The following is a 16,941-nucleotide window of genomic DNA, read 5'->3' on the forward strand; positions in this document are numbered from 1 at the left end:
ATTTCTAATACCATTGTAATTTGGACACATTCACTAAACCCTAAAACTCAACTAAATCTTGTAATAAATAATGTTGAAACTGAGCAAGTCGAGGTGGTTAAACTGCTTGGAGTAACCCTGGATTGTAAACGGTCAATGGTCAAAACATATTGACACAACAGTAGCTAATACAGGGAGTAGTCTGTCCATAATAAAGCACTAATCTACCTTCTTAACACTATCAACYAGGCATGTCCTACAGGCCCTAGTTTTGTCGCACCTGGACTACTGTTCAGTCGTGTGGTCAGGTGCTACAAAAAGGGACTTAGGAAAATTGCAATTGGCTCAGAACAGGGCAGCACGGCTGGTCCTTGGATGTAAACAGAGCTAATAATAAGAAGAAGAATGTCAATCTCTCCTGGCTCAAAGTGGAGGAGAGATTGACTTCATCACTACTTGTATTTATGAGAGGTATTGACATGTTGAATGCACCGAGCTGTCTGTTTGAACTACTGGTGCACAGCTCGGACACCAATGCATTCCTAGGGCCCAATGATTTCCGATGCGGAAAACTGGGACGGAATCGATGAATTTTCTATAATTTGGCTGAAAWTGATTAAAAAAATAAATCAAAAGTAGGCCTAAATATTGTAGTAACCTAAATGACAATTGTAAAATTACAGACAAGTAGGCCTAGAGAAATACTTCCGTTTTCGATTGCCGTGTTTTGAGAGGGGGTCGGTCAGGCGTATGACTCTTACGTCACCTCACAACTTGGCTGTCACTTTGAGAAACATGTTGAAGAGGCCGTCTACGACGGCCAAGAAGTAAACTGAGTCAGGCGATAAGCTGTTTTGAAAATTCTGTCAGCGTACTATTGATTGGACCCGTAAAAATGTGTGTGATGACCACTTAAAATCTAAAGCCCATGTGGAGAACAAGGAAAAGCACCGTGTTTGCCAGAGCATGCCTCTTCAAACTACCATTACTAGTGCAKGCGCATTTTCAGATTTAAGACAATTTATTTCAGGACTTTGTGGCTGTGTGCACCGAGTCTGACATACCCTTAGAAAAGCGAAGAAAGCTACAGATGTTTCTAGTGAAGCATTGCAAACAGGGAGGAGCGTTGCCCGAAAATGAGAGCAGCCTCSGTCAAACTCACCTGCCTTGTGTGTTCAACCAACATATGACTGTCGTTCTACAGAAGATCCGCAAGAAGAAGTTTGGGGTGGTTGTTGACAAGACAACAGATGCAAGGGATTGCAGCGGTCTAAACATTGTCATTMGTGAGTTAATTTAACAGCCTATTGATATACAGTTGCATTAGCCTACATTTACATTCTGCAATGTGAATTGTCCMCATACAAATTGTGATATTCCAAACAACGCGCTATCGTGGTGAAATATAGCGATGTATGTCAGCAGCTGTCTGCCTCTCCATCTAGCTAACTATCGCTGTATCTATATTGTGTTTACGCTTGAAATAACTTATTTTGTCACTTATTTTAGGTTAAAACAGTGTTTCCTTATCTTTCATTGCAGGTGTTGAAATCCAGTACTTTCTGGTGGATGTCATTTTCATGGACAGATGCAACTACTCAACGTTTTCCCAATCTATACTAGCCTCCCGCCACAGCAACCACTGAACCTGAATGATGCCTGGGCAGTGGTCACAGATGCCTCCTACTGCCTGAAGACATACAAGGAGGTTCTGAAAGGAGTGATGCCCAACAGTGTCCATGTAACCGGTCTCTGCCATGTCATTAATCTGGTGGGTGAGACCTGGCAGCACTACAAATACTTCTGAAGTTGCATCACTTGTGACATGGATGAGATGTCTTCAAGAAGCCTGCCAGAAAGAGAAGATGGTTGAGCTTCCGCATTCTGAAGGAGTTTGTGCAGGTCAAGGCTCCTCCTGAAGCAGTGAGCTCAAGGTGAAATAGCTCCAGGTGTAGTACCATGTAGAGCATGTTCATCTGTACAGAGTTTTTGTTGGCAGAAAAGTCATCATCCCATGCAGTCACAAACATCCTCAGCCAACTGGAAACAGAGGAGAAGGTGCAGCTATTGAGAGGATGGGGATTGGAGAGAGGTGCTTGACCATCTCCATGATGCATTCCACTTGGCCTTCAAAGTTCTCAAAGCACTGGGACACACATCCAGCCAGAGAGGTTTACAGGCTGGCTAGGGTGTTCGATCCTAGGCAGGCTCCAGCCATGGAAAAGCAGATTGAAGCCTACACACAACTGAAACCCATGGCAAGCCCATCAACAGAGCTCAGTGAAGAATGGATTGCCTATCAGGGAGCCCTCATCTGCTTTGGAGCTTGCTGATTACTGGAGGGGCCAGATTCCCAAGTGCAAGATTGGAGTGAGTGCAAGATTGGAGTGCAAGATTCCCAAGAGTTGCAGAAGTGACAGTGCCCTACATCTACTTCCCAGTCAGTTCAGTCAACAGAGGAGTTTCAGCAAATACAAGACTCTACTCACAGACAAGCGAGAGGCACTCACCGAGCTCAACACAGAGGCTGACAATCATGTACTTCAATGGAGATATCTGTGATAGATGGAAAACATACAATGGACAGACATAGGAGCTCATAAGGTAGTTCCATAGGTTTTGCCTTTTGCTGCATTATTGCCTAGATTCTTGCATGAATCTTTTTTTTCCCATTTATAAGTTAAAATAAAATAAAGTGCTTCACAAGTGTTACAAAAACAGAAAAAAAACTATTTTCTTACATAAGTATAACTCTAGGTTTTGCCTATTGCTTGCTGCATTGTTGCCTAGATTCTTGCATMACTTTTTTTCATTTATAATGAAACACTTAGTAGAACTCTATTGAAGCACTTGCCTTGATTGAAAATGTGTGCAATGATGTGTTTCATCATTACAAATGTACTGTTATACATCTTATTAAAATTGACGTTTTATTCATTCACATTATTAGAAATGCTTTCTGATGATAAAATTWGCATAAAACAGGAAAAAATTAAATCTGGGATTTTAAAAAATTACGTATTAGATAAGGCCCTAAATACCCKACAAGACATGCCACAAAAGGTCTCTTCACAGTCCCCAAGTCCAGAACAGATTATCGGAGGCGCACAGTACTACATAGAGCCATGACTACATGGAACTCTATTCCACATCAAGTAACTYATGCAAGCAGAAACWTTTTATAAAAATAAATATATAAAAATACACCTTATGGAACAGCAGGGACTGTGAAGCAACACAAACATAGGCACAGACATGCATTCACACACGATAACATACGCACTACAAAACACACGTGCACATGGAATTTGTACTGTAGATATGTGGTAGTGGTGGAGTATGGGCCTGAGGGCACACAGTGCGTTGTGAAATCTGTGAATGTATTGTAATGTTTTTTTAAATTGTATAAACTGCCTTAATTTTGCTCAACCCCAGGAAGAGTTGCTTCTGCCTTGGCAGCAGCTAATGGGGATCCATAATAAATACATCTGCTAAATGTGTATGTGACAAATAACATTTGATACACAAGCCATGTCTCAAGGCTTAAAAATAATTTGTTAACCTGTCTCCTCCCCTTCATCTACACTGATTGAAGTAGATTTAACAAGTGACATTAATAAGGGAACATAGATTTCACCTGGATTCACCTGGTCAGTATGTGTAATGGAAAGAGCAGGTGTTAATATTTTGTCCACTCATTTGGGTARATAAAATAATGTATTGTGCAGAATATTACCATCCATCCTTTAGAATACAGATCTCCGTAGGATGGGAGGTCTTGGAGGCAGTGATGGTCAGATGTTTCTCCACAGAGCCACGAGCACCATGGACCTCCTGCACATCTAGTATCCAGTAGCGGTTGTGCAGCCCAGTGGTCAGAATAATATGGTCTGGGATGCCTTTCTTTTTACTGGTTCGTGAAAAACAACAAAAGGGTAATTACATATGCACAAATAACACTCCATACCAGAAAAAAAGGCATAAAGGCATAAAAAAAATCACTTTTTTATTTTAAAATTCAATGCCTAGTAAGTTAGATGTGCTCATCATACCCAGCATTGGATTTCTCCTCCTTAGTGTTACRGAAGCTCTCCTCCATTTTGTCATCAAACCAGTTGTCCTCCAGCCCCTCCAGGTGGTCTTCTGATGTTACTCCTTTCCCGTCAGTGCCACAGTCTCTGACAGCACTGCTTTCAACTTCCATTAAGCTCTTATTGGGATTGGGTGGACACGGAAGGCTAGTTTTTACACTACTAGGCTTCTCAAAGCTAGTAGAGATCACATGCCCACCGCTTGTATTCAAGTCTGTGGGGCAGCTATTATATTCTGTGGCATCTTTTTGTTCTGTAATGACAGTAAAAGCACACTCCTCTTCACATTCACTCAAGCTGCTGGGGAGAGAGCTCTCATTAGAGGACAAGGACGAAGCTCTTTTGACAGACAGTGGCTTTAATGATGGCATGACGTTTCTAATCTTCTGCTTGGCTCCTGATGTCAATACACTGTAACCTAAGTGTATCTGACCAGCCTTGGATGGCTTTCTGCCATTCACAGCTTTGACAACTAGGCCTGTGCCCTGCTGGAATTTAGTACCTTTGGAGTTTTGAGTGTCACCAATGACCTGCAAGCATTCGCTCAGGAAGTCCTCTCCATGAAGGAAAGGCTTCCGCAGAGGGCTAATGGATGGCCTCTTCACTGGCATGGTTTTGGGACGCTTGGCAACGTGTACGTCATCGGGACTGAACAGTCTTTTCACAGAGCAACGTTGCATGTTACTGTTCTTGGTGCTCGTCTGTACCTGAGGTGGGGGACTGATCTTACTCCTCAGGGAGAACATAGCTGCCTTGGGAGAATTTTCCCTTATTAAGCTGACCCCTCTGGAGCACGGTCTGCGGCAGATAGGAGAGAGATGCCCATCTTCAGGCTTTCTGGCAGGGTGAGAGGTTCTGATCTGGCTGTCGGGGGTCTCTGGGACAGATAAGAGGTCAAAAGACAGGGGAGAATTTTCAATGCCCCCCAGGACACTGCGCTGGTTAGAGGTGACATTTGAGGAGTCCGTCTCAGTTATGCTGCATATAGTTCTCTTTGAGGGAGGTGTTGACTCCTGAAACCAACACAAGGTCAGACTTAAGTTTGTCAACAATTGTACACAGAGTGAGGATAATTCAATAAGAAACGGTAAAGGCGTCAGCATGCTTCAGTTCAGTTGGTGCCTAGCCAACTCTGCTAGCCGAACGAGTGTGTTCACATACTCCCTTAAAAAGACTGCTTGAAAAACGAGAAAAAAGCAGCAATAGTAACGTCCATTTAYACGCCATAGCCAGTATACACTTCTTTTAAATAGTCAGAATTACTCTAACTCAATAAATCTGTCATCCATTTTGACGTTTTTGCAGAAGATCTTAGTTGAATGTAAAATTGCACGACTAAGATGTTTGGTGCAGTTATGATTTTTTTTTTGCATAAAATGAGTCGTCTCTCATTGAATGACAAGACTATTGAAGAATCCCTACTGATGACCAATCACCGAGGAACGGGAGTAGACTTTCTCTGAAATCCTGCTTGCCTCCAGAAAAAAAAGTGTGCCCAAACAGTCCAAAAAGAAAAGATCATAGTATATGCCAAACTCTACCGAACTGTTTCGGCTGGGAAGCATGCGGACGCCTTAACTCAAAGGACAAGGCAATGGGGGGGGGGGTCACCTTGAGTTTGTTTGGGTAGAAAAATGAAGAGAGTGTCTTCTGATGGCCTCCAATTACCTATCGTTGGGACAAAGTACAGCAAATTAGCATAGAGCCTTTGTGGTGTTAGTACAACCTAGTCAGTTGTACAACAATGCACGTCTTTCGCATTTATCCCAACCCCTCTGAATCAGTTATCATACCGTAACGAGAAAAAATATCCACAGAAAGTATTAAACAGATTTGGTAAAAAAGCTGGTACTAGTGCGTTCAGACGTCTACTACCTAAAGCATGTGCAAAATGTAAACACATGCACGAGCTGCTAGTATGTATGAATTTCATGCATGTATTTACATTGTGTGCGCATGCTTCAGGTGAAATCTGAATGCACTACCAGCATTTTGAAAAGTATGTTTGGTAATACTTTTCTTGTGGATATTTTGTCTCAAATTTCCAGCAGCATTTCCCCCCCCCACATTTATTTAACCAGGTAGGCTAGTTGAGAACAAGTTCTCATTTACAACTGCGATCTGGCCAAGAAAGCAAAGCAGTGCGACACAAACACATAGTTACACATGGAATAAACAAACATACAGTCAATAACACAATAGAGAAATTCTATATACAGTGTGTGCAAATGAGGTAGGATAAGGGGGGGGGGATGAGGCAATAAATAGACCATAGTGGCGAAATTATTACAGTATGGCAAATTAAACACTGGGGTGATAGAGGTGCAGAAGATCAGTGTGCAAGTAGTAGTACTGGGGTGAAAAGGAGCAAAATAAATAACAATACGGTGATGAGGTAGTTGGATGGGCTACTTAAAAGGTGCAGTGATCTGTGAGCTGCTCTGACAGATGAAGAAAGAATTGGCTTTGGGGGTGACCAGTGAAATATACCTGCTGGAGCGCGTGCTGCGGGTGGGTGCTGCTATGGTGACCAGTGAGCTGAGAGAAGGTGGGGCTTTACCAAGCATTGACTTAGATGACCTGGAGCCAGTTGGTTTGGCAACGGATATGACGCGAGGTCCAGCTAACGAGAGCATACAGGTCGCAGTGGTGGGTAGTATATGGGGCTTTGGTGACAAAAACAGATGGCACTGTGATACATCCAATTTGCTGAGTAGAGTGTTGGAGGCTATTTTGTAAATGACATCGCCGAAGTCAAGGATCGGTAGGATAGTCAGTTTTACAAGGGTATGTTTAGCAGTATGAGTAAAGGATGCATTGTTGRGAAATAGGAAGCCGATTCTAGATATCATTTTGGATTGGAGATGCTTAATGCGAGTCTGGAAGGAGAGTTTACAGTCTAACCAGGCACCTAGAATATGTGGACAACTACAAATACCTAAGTCAGAACCGTGGGTAGATGTGGGCAGCGATCGGTTGAAGAGCACACATTTAGTTTTGCTTGCATTTAAGCGCAGTTGGAGGTCATGGAAGGAGAGTTGTATGGCATTGAAGCCCGTCTGGAGGTTAGTTAACACAGTGTKCAAAGCATAAGGACCAACCACCCAGACAACCAGTAGAGGAAGTAATTAAAAGAAAACAAAGTCAGAAAATTACATACACTTAAGTTCGAGTCATTAAAACTTGTTTTTCAAACACTCCACAAATTTCTTGTTAATAAACTATAGCTTTGGGAAGTCGGTTAGGACATCTACTTTGTGCATGACACAAGTAATCTTTCCAACAATTGTTCAGACAGATTATTTCACTGTATCACAATTCCAGTGGGTCAGAAGTTTACATACACCYAGCTGACTGTGGATTTAAACAGCTTGGAAAATTCCAGAAAATGATGRCATGGCTTTAGAAGCTTCTGATTGACTCAAATTATGTCAATTAGCCTATTGGAGGTGTAGCTGTGGATGTATTTRAAGGCCTACCTTCAAACTCTGTGCSTCTTTSCTTGACATCATGAGAAAATCAAAAGAAATCAGCCAAGACATCAGAAAAAAAATTGTAGACCTCCACKAGTCTGGTTCACCCTTGGGAGCAATTTCCAAATGCCTGAAGGTACCACGTTCATCTGTACAAACAATAGTACGCAAATATAAACACAATGGGAATACGCAGGCATCATACCACTCAGGAAGGAGACACGTTCTGTCTCCTAGAGATGAACGTACCTTCGTGCAAAAAGTGCAAATCAATCCCAGAACAGCAGCAAAGGACCTTGTGAATGATTGCTGGAGGAAACGGGTACAAAAGTATCTATATCCACAGTAAAACGAGTCCTATATCGAGATAACCTGAAAGCCGGCTCAGCAAGGAAGAGGCCATTGCCAAAAACCGCCATAAAAAAAGCCAGACTACGGTTTGCAACTGCACATGGGGCAAAGATTGTCCTTTTGGAGAAAATGTCCTCTGTCTGATTAAACAAAAAAGAACTGCTTGGCCATAATGACCATCATTATGTTTGGAGGGAAAAGGGGGAGGCTTGCAAGCCGAAGAACACCATCCCGACCGTGAAGCACAGGGTGGCAGCATCATGTTGAGGGGGCTGCTTTGCTGCAGAAGGGACTGGTGCACTTCAACAAAATAGATGGCTTCATGAGGAAGAAAAATTATGTGGATATATTGAAGCAACATCAAGACATCAGTCAGGAAGTTAAAGCTTGGTCGCAAATGAGTCTTCCAAATGGACAATGACCCCAAGCATACTTCCAAAGTTGTGGCAAAATGGCTTAAGGACAACAAAGTCAAGGTCTTGGATTGGCCATCACAGAGCCCTGACCTCAATCCTAAAGAATTTGTGGGCAGAACTGAAAAAAGTGTGTGCGAGCAAGGAGGCCTACAAACCTGACTCAGTTACACCAGCTCTGTCAAGAGGAATGGGCCAAAATTCACCCAACTTATTGTGGGAAGCTTGTGGAAGGCTACACGAAACATTTGACCCAAAGTTAAACAATTTAAAGGGAATGCTACCAAATACTAATTGAGTGTATGTAAACTTCTGACCCACTGGGAATGTGATGAAAGAAATAAAAGCTGAAATAAATCATTCTCTACTATTATTCTGACATTTTACATTCTTAAGTGGTGATCCTAACTGACCAAAGACAGGGAATTTTTACTAGGATTAAATGTAAGGAATTATGACTGAATTTAAATGTATTTGGCTAAGGTGTATGTACACTTTTGACTTCAACTGTATATGCACTAGRTACTCCCGAAAGGTCGCCGATTTGAATACCCAAGCCGACAAGGTGAAGAAAAAAAAAACAGGGGGAAAAAATACGGTTTATGTGCTCTTGAGCAAGGCATTTAACCCTAATTTTCTCCAGGGGCGCTGTACTACTATGGTTTACCCTTCAGAACAACACATTTCACTGTATCCGGTGTGACTATAAAATCTACAGTGCATTCAGAAAGTATTCAGACCCCTTGACTTTTTCCACATTGTTACATTACAGCCTTATTCTAAAATAGATTAAATAGTTTTTTCTCCCATCAATCTACACACAATAGCCCATAATGACAAAGCAAAAACAGGTTTAGACTTTTTTTATTTTTTTATTACAAAAGTAGAAATATCACATTTACATAAGTATTCAGACCATTTAGCCAGTACTTTGTTGAAGCACCTTTGGAAGTGATTACAGCCTCGAGCCTTGGGTATTATGCTACAAGCTTTGCACACCTGTATTTGGGGAGTTTCTCCCATTCCTCTCTGCAGATCCTCTCAAGCTCTGTCAGGTTGGATGGGGAGCGTTGCTGCACAGCTATTTTCAGGTGTTTCCAGAGATGTTCGATGGAYTTCAAGTCCGGCCTTTGGCTGGGCCACTAAAGGGCATTCAGAGACATGTCCCGAAGCCACTCCTGCGTTGTCTAGGTTGTGTGCTTAGGGTCGTTGCTGGAAGGTGAACCTTCGCCCCAGTCTGAGGTCCTGAGCAGGTTTTCATCAAGGATCTCTACTTTGCTCCGTTCATCTTTCCCCCGATCCAGACTAGTCTCCCACACCCTGAAAAACATCCCCACAGCATCATGCTGCCACCATCACCATGCTTCACCGTAGGGATGGTGCCAGGTTTCCTCCAGACGTGACGCTTGGCTCCCTTCCCCAGATCTGTGCCTCGGCACAGACTATGGACAATTCCTTCGACATCATGGCTTGGTTGAGAACTGTGGGACCTTATATAGACAYGTGTGTGCCTTTCCAAWTCATGTCCAATCAATTGAATATACCACAGGTGGACTCCAATCAAGTTGTAGAAACATCAGCAATGATCAATGGAAACAGGATGCACCGGAGCTTAATTTAGTCTCATAGCAAAGGGTCTGAATACTTATGTAAATAAGCTATTTTTTTGCAAACATTTCTAAAAGCCTGTTTTTACTTTGTCCATGTTGGGTATTGTGTGTAGATTGATTAGGAAAAACATTTAATRAATTCTAGAATAAGGCTGTAACGTAACAAAATATGGAAGGGAAAGAGGGGTCTGAATACATTGTATGTCCGCTCCTGGTTTTCAAATCAACTTCTTCATTGTCTAGCAGCCAAAGGTATTATCTTAGTCATAATAGGGTGCATCTTTTTCCAAATTTCCAACGGATATTTCCATCTCTGTCCATGAAATCACTCGCATGTGCAGTGCACATTTCAGAACTGTGTTTTCCTGCAAATTGCATTTGGGAATATTTGCTTGTAGGCCTAGCACCATGAGCACATCGCTGCACTTAAAATGTGAAGAAATAGTTTAGCAACATTTTAAGCTAAATATTCTGATCCATCAGCTTTATTAATTGATACAGCGTATCCCTCAACTACACTACTTTGATACGCACCCTGAGGATTAGGATTTTTTWWAACAGTTTTGATGGCCACGATTAAACACATAATTGCATGTAGAAATGTTACTCAATGATTGGGCATATAAAAGCATGRTTCATTCCAGCAGCAACGAATAAGCTGTTTGAGAAGTTAGAGCAGAAGCAGCTGTCTGACAGATTTTCCGRTCATAGGCTCTGTATCTATATGCTGTGCGCGTGTGATAAATAGCCTACCGACTAAAGAATATACACACGCGGCAATAAATGATGCAAATTAACCTATACACAGATAAGCATGACTGGGACTAATGTATTTACATCGACTGGTATTTCCATCAATGAATAGGCTAAAAAGCATTATTTAGCAATGGGATTTTTTATTTATTCTCCTGGACAATTGGCCAGCGACAGTTTTATTTAAATCTGCTTTTCATTATAAAAATGTTTATCAGCCGAAAACCAGCCATTACCAGCTAACGGAAACCTAGCTGTCGAAAACTCTAGGCAGCATTCTGCCTTCGCCCTACGCTCCACTCCCAAACATAAAATATTTTCARATGACCCTCCACTTGTACGGTAAAATAAATTGAACAACCTCCCCCCTCATAGAATTAACTCAAATAATGTTAAAGACCAAAAACAACTGTAGCAACCCTGTGTTTATAAACTTTGCCACAACAGACTGTCAATATCAACCAACCAAAAATACACCCCCACCACCACCTTGTAGGCCTACCCAGTATTGAAGGCTTGACTTGACAATCTCTGAATGTCATTAAACTTTTGGGTGTTTTGTAGCCTGTCTCTTATACACATCTAGATGTGTATAAGAGACAGTTTCCAATGTGGTCCCTATTTTTGTATTTTTTTTAACATAAATACATATACAATAAGAGGGGGAAGTTTAAGTACAATTCTAACAAGCTTGTTGGGGTTGGTAGCTCATTCTGCTGGTAAACCCTGATCTGCAGGCATAATCAAAGTGACACTGGACTAGCGCACTTTAGGTTGTCTACAGCTAGGGTTCCATCCAATTGGCAACAGATTTTCATGCAAAAAAATTCTATAATCTTCATAAAAAAGGAAACTATGAAAAGGCATGTCCTTAAGCCGGTCAACATAACTTTAATTTACCGGACATTTGAGAAATTTCACAGACATCCATATGCATTCAGTTCTGACCTGGCGCAGCCAGTGCCATCAGTAAACGAGGGATGATGGCCAAATTAAACATTTGTGTCCTTAAAAACAGCTATAACAAAAACACTATTCCTTGTGTTTCGATGTATAGCATAAGCAAAATTTCTTTGCCTTTAAAAAAAATGTATTATTGGTTTAGGCTACTTTCCTAAAATACTAATTGTCCACCTCACAGTTCAGCTGTCAGAGATTTGAGTACTAAATATATATCAGAGCATTGCATGCATAGTCCTATAGGCTTAGGTGTCCACTGTATGAGATATATACAGTACCAGTCAAAAGTTTGGACACCTACTCATTCAAGTTTTTTTCTTTATTTTTACTATATTGTAGAATAATAGTGACATCAAAACTATGAAAAAACATATGGAATCATACAGTAACCAACAACAAAAAGTGTTAACTAAAATATATTTTTAATGTGAGATTCTTCAAAGTAGCCCCTCTTTGCCTTGACAGCTTTGCACACTCTTGGCATTCTCTCAACCAGCTTCATGAGGTAGTCACCTGGAATGCATGTCAATTAACAGACGTGCCTTGTTAAAAGTTAATTGTGGAATTTCTTTCCTTCTTAATGCGTTTGAGCCAATCAGTTGTGTTGTGACAAGGTAGCAGAAGGTATACAGAAGATGCCCTATTTGGTAAAAGTCCATATTATGGCAAGAACAGCTCAAATAAGCAAAGAGAAATGACAGTTCATCATAAATTCAAGACATGAAGGTCAGTCAACGCGGAAAATTTCAAACACTCTGAAAGTTTCTTCAAGTGCAGTCGTAAAAACCATAATGCGCTATAATGAAACTGGCTCTCATGAGGACTGCCACAGGAAAGGAAGAACCAGAGTTACCTCTGCTGTAGATGATAAGTTCATTAGAGTTACCAGCCTCAGAAATTGCAGCCCAAATATATGCTTCACTGAGTTCAAGTAATAGACACATCACAACATCAACTGTTCAGAGGAGACTGCGTGAATCAGGCCTTCATGGTCAAATTGCTGAAAAGAAACCACTACTAAAGGACACCAATAAGAAGAGACTTGCTTAGGCCAAGAAACACAAGCAATGGACATTAGACTGGTGGAAATCTGTAATTTGGTCTGATAAATCCAAATTTGGAGATGGAGATCATCCAGTCACCTACTCTGTCTCACAAAGACACYACGGTTGGAACCAAAAATCTCACATTTTTGGTTTCTACATGATTCCATGTGTTATTTAATAGTTTTGATGTCTTCACTATTATTCTACAATGTAGAAAATAGTAAAAATAAAGTAAAACCCTTGAATGAGTAGGTGTCCAAACTTGACTGGTACTGTAAATATAAAGGAAGAGAAGCTGAGGCCTAACCCCAGAGAGAGCTATGCCGGTGGCATGCTACGACACAGACATGCATTTCTTTATCTCAGATGGCTACTGCGTCTGCTCTACAGATAAATGTACAGGAGGAAGCTAATTTGAAAATTTTCGATCAGAATATTTTTTTTAATAAAGATGAGCATTATATTGTTAGATTATAGGAGTAACTCTGGTAGGCCTGATACAGAATTTTTCACCTCAAGTTCAACTGTCAGAGTTAGTTGGAGTGCCAGAGCACATTGCCTTCATATCATAGGCCTGCAGTAGCTAAAGTTTAATAATAACCATACCAAACATTGACAAACATTTATAACTTTATTAGGGTAATATCAATAGTAAGTCAAGCAATTATTTATAAGTAAATTATAAACTGGGTGGTTCGAGGTCTGAATGCTGAAAGCAGTGGTATATCAGACCGTAATACCACAAGTATGACCCCAAAAATATTTATGTTGGTAACCAGTTTATAAAAGCAAAAATGCACCTCGGTGGTTTGTGGTATTTGGCCAATATACCATGGCTAAGGGCTGTGTCCAGGCACTCCGCGTTGCGCATAAGAACAGCCTTTAGCCGTGGTATATTAGCCATATGCCACACCCCCCCGGGCCTTATTGCTTAAATAATGCCCAGTTTACTTTGTGACGTATTTCATTAAGCCATACAGCATCTACACCTCGGGCCTTTTTGCTTAAATACAATCAGAAGAGAAAATGTAAACAAGGTAAACACACACATTACCATGCGCCCAATAGCAAAAAACAACCCTCCCCAAAGCAAAAACAAATAAATTTGACAACCCTTGGATCACCCCTCCCCCAGTAAATTTTGATATTTCGCTTACTGTTGCAGTTTTGCACAGATCCATACATTTAGGAGTTCCTCTATTGACAAAACTATACTTTCAGAGTTWGGCTTATACACAGGTGTTCAGAGAATGCAAGCCGTTTAGCACAGGTGGTCACCTCATCTTCCGTTTGTTTTCCATAAACATGTGCTGTAAAATCGATATGGCCATGTGGGTACACTCACCCTAACAAGGTGTGTATCAATTATTTTGATTGAATTTGTGTGTGTGTAAATATACTACTATATATATACAATTTAATTGTAAAAACAAACAACTTGGCTCCCGGGTGGCGCAGTGGTCCAGTCTCTTGGGTTCGCGCCCAGGCTCTGTCGCAACGGCCGCGACCGGAGGTCCGGCGGGGCGACGCACAATTGGGCTAAGCGTCGTCCGGGTTAGGAGGTTTGGCGGTAGGGATATCCTTGTCTCATCGCGCTCAGCGACTTCCTGTGGCGGGCCGGGCGCAGTGCGCGCTAACCAAGGGGGCCAGGTGCAACGTGTTTCCTCCGACACATTGGTGCGGCTGAACTTCCGGGTTGGAGGGCGCGCTGTGTTAAGAAGCAGTGCGGCTTGGTTGGGTTGTGCTTCGGAGGACGCATGGCTTTCGACCTTCGTCTCTCCCGAGCCCGTACGGAGTTGTAGCGATGAGACAAGATAGTAATTACTTAGCGATTGGATACCACGAAAATTGGGAGAAAGGGGATACAATTTTAAAATAATATATTTAAAAAATATATTTTTAAAAAGAAAAAAAAATACAAACAAACTTACAGGACGCACAACAAGTGATAATGCCTGAGTTGTTGCAAACTGTGCCAAATATACTTCCAAAACGCCCCGGCTTTGACGGTATTAACACTTTTATACAACTGCTTACCAACATATTCAAATAATGTATTGACATATTTTCATAAAAAAAGTCATTTTGATATATGTATCATGACCATCTTCATCCTTCCACAAGATATAGTCCCAAAACAAATATAGGGTTGCTACCCTGGTCGTTCGCTCTATTGGTTCAGTTGCCAGACACACAACCCAGTCGTTCAGTCTTTTTGTTCTGTATTTATGGACGCGACCCAATCACTCGTTCTAAATGTTCCATTGCCATACTGGCTGGCAACGTTCTTATCCCTTGCTTGCTAGCTAGCCAACTACAGCAAATTTACAGTCACGTRAAACAGTGCAGCCAGAATAACAACAGTAGCTGCAATTGCATAAGCTGTTCACTAGTGACATTTATTTGGATACATCCATAAAAATGATGGCAGCTGATTCATGATTTCGACTAGCTGAGAAACGCTGCCTGCCTCTCGCCCCAACCATGTTCATTACTATGGGACAGCTAGAGGTCGAATTTGAATATTGAAACAATGTTGCAAATGTCGGAGATAGACAGCAAGGTCTACGATGTTAAAATGCCTGCGGTAACTTGTGGAGTAAACACCGTCTGGAATGCACTTTTAACCAATCAGCATTATACCCCCCCCCCGTTGTATAACTCAATAATAAATAATTCGATTTTTCCATCGTGTTAATGAAGGCGGATTAATTTACTTTAATATAATTTTTTTCAAGATGAGAAGAGAATCGTCCAGCCCATTGGCTATTCCACTACACCCCCATGTTTTAGAATATACACAAGGTGTCTCAATTTAACCGGTKGTTTTTTGACAATCATTTCTTGCTGATATGAAAGGTCCTTATGCTTGCAAAACCATACCAAATGACGCGTGTTAATGTTCAGACTGAACTTCTGGGCTTTTAACAAATCTCCCCCATACAGAAGACGATTTAGTCCAATGACTGATTTAGCTATATGTAATGGAACTGGGAGTCATGAAGAGCTAAGGGAAACCCTGCCAGCTAGCGAGCTAACGTTACGTATTAATGTGACAAGCTATTACTTTTACATGCATCATAAAAATTTGCAAATACTCACAGAGTTCTTCTTCAACTTGGTCCTCTGCATTGTAACGTTAGAGATCTGACGACGTGCAGGTGTGTTTGGAGGATAGCTAACTTAGATGACTAGCTTTAGATAGCTGCAGCTAACCTGAGTGGCTAAATTACTTTAGCTAACGCGTTAACGTTATTGGTTTTAGTCAACGCAAGCTTACATATTTCGTTAGCTAGTTCCTAGCTGGAAAGGTATTACTTCACTAATCACACATACATCTCAAATGCCTACCGGTTACATATATAAAGGTAGCCAACCTCGTCAAAAGACTTGGCTAGCCAGCTATTTCAGGTTATTTCATCCATTGTCAGCTATGCTTTCCTTCTTATTTTTCGCGCTAAAAGCATTAATGGTAGTTCGAATCAAGACACTCCCACTCCATAAGATTTTCTTCTTCTTCTGTGAGTTTTATGGCAGACTACAAACCAAAACGGTGTATTACTGCCGCTAACTGGACGGGGTTGAAAAAAAACAAGGTAAAATTAAAACCAATACGTGATACGGAAAATGTACTTAACCAACCCACAATAAAACKATAAAACAAATACATTGACAAAACCAAAACCCCAAAAGCTCCCACTTCTTCCTTACCTCAAATCTRCATATCTCCCRTCTCAGACTCTATGACCTGCGAGGGTGATACAGCTTGTGAAAATACTCTATGGAACTCCACCGCCGAGAAGTCTTTCAGTCCCTGGAACCGTTCTGCCACATCCACAATGATACTGTATATATTTTCCTGGACTTCCTCTCCACCTTGGCAGTGCCATTAATCACCATAGCTATAAAGGCCACAATGTCCACATTCTTAACTGTACTCCAAACATATATTGCAGCGGTTCRCAAACCGTGACACAACTTGATGGGATAAAAGATTATGTGGCACACCAGAACTTTTCAGAATAATTTATTTAGTGGTAATAACTTCCATCTTATCTGATCCATACAGCAAACCATCAATTTCCGGCTATTTTTTTTCAGAGATTAAATAGGGGTTATTTTCAAGTATTTTCATAGTTCCTTAGGTCTACTCATGGTGGTTAATTTGTGTGTACAGTGCCTTCAGAAAGTATTCACACCCCTTGACTTTTTTCACATTTTGTCGTGTTACAGCCTGAATTTAATTAACTGTAAGGTCCCTCAAT

At 41.2% G+C, this 16,941-nt stretch overlaps 1 protein-coding gene across 1 annotated transcript in view; it reads right to left on the bottom strand.

Annotated features, from left to right (window-relative positions):
- dna2 (DNA replication helicase/nuclease 2) overlaps positions 1-16,177 on the bottom strand; it is a 34,398-nt gene extending 18,221 nt beyond the window's left edge. Inside the window, exons 1-4 of the mRNA XM_024009038.3 lie at positions 15,779-16,177; positions 5,682-5,738; positions 4,032-5,083; positions 3,716-3,889 (exon numbers count right to left, since the gene is read on the bottom strand). Coding sequence (XP_023864806.1) covers positions 3,716-3,889; positions 4,032-5,083; positions 5,682-5,738; positions 15,779-15,808 — 1,313 coding nt within the window. The 5' untranslated portion in view covers positions 15,809-16,177. The remainder of the gene's footprint in view (positions 1-3,715; positions 3,890-4,031; positions 5,084-5,681; positions 5,739-15,778) is intronic.
- Positions 16,178-16,941: the final 764 nt, after the last annotated feature.

The sequence above is a fragment of the Salvelinus sp. IW2-2015 genome, linkage group LG18 (assembly GCF_002910315.2).
Source record: "Salvelinus sp. IW2-2015 linkage group LG18, ASM291031v2, whole genome shotgun sequence".
Taxonomy (NCBI): Eukaryota; Metazoa; Chordata; class Actinopteri; order Salmoniformes; family Salmonidae; genus Salvelinus; species Salvelinus sp. IW2-2015.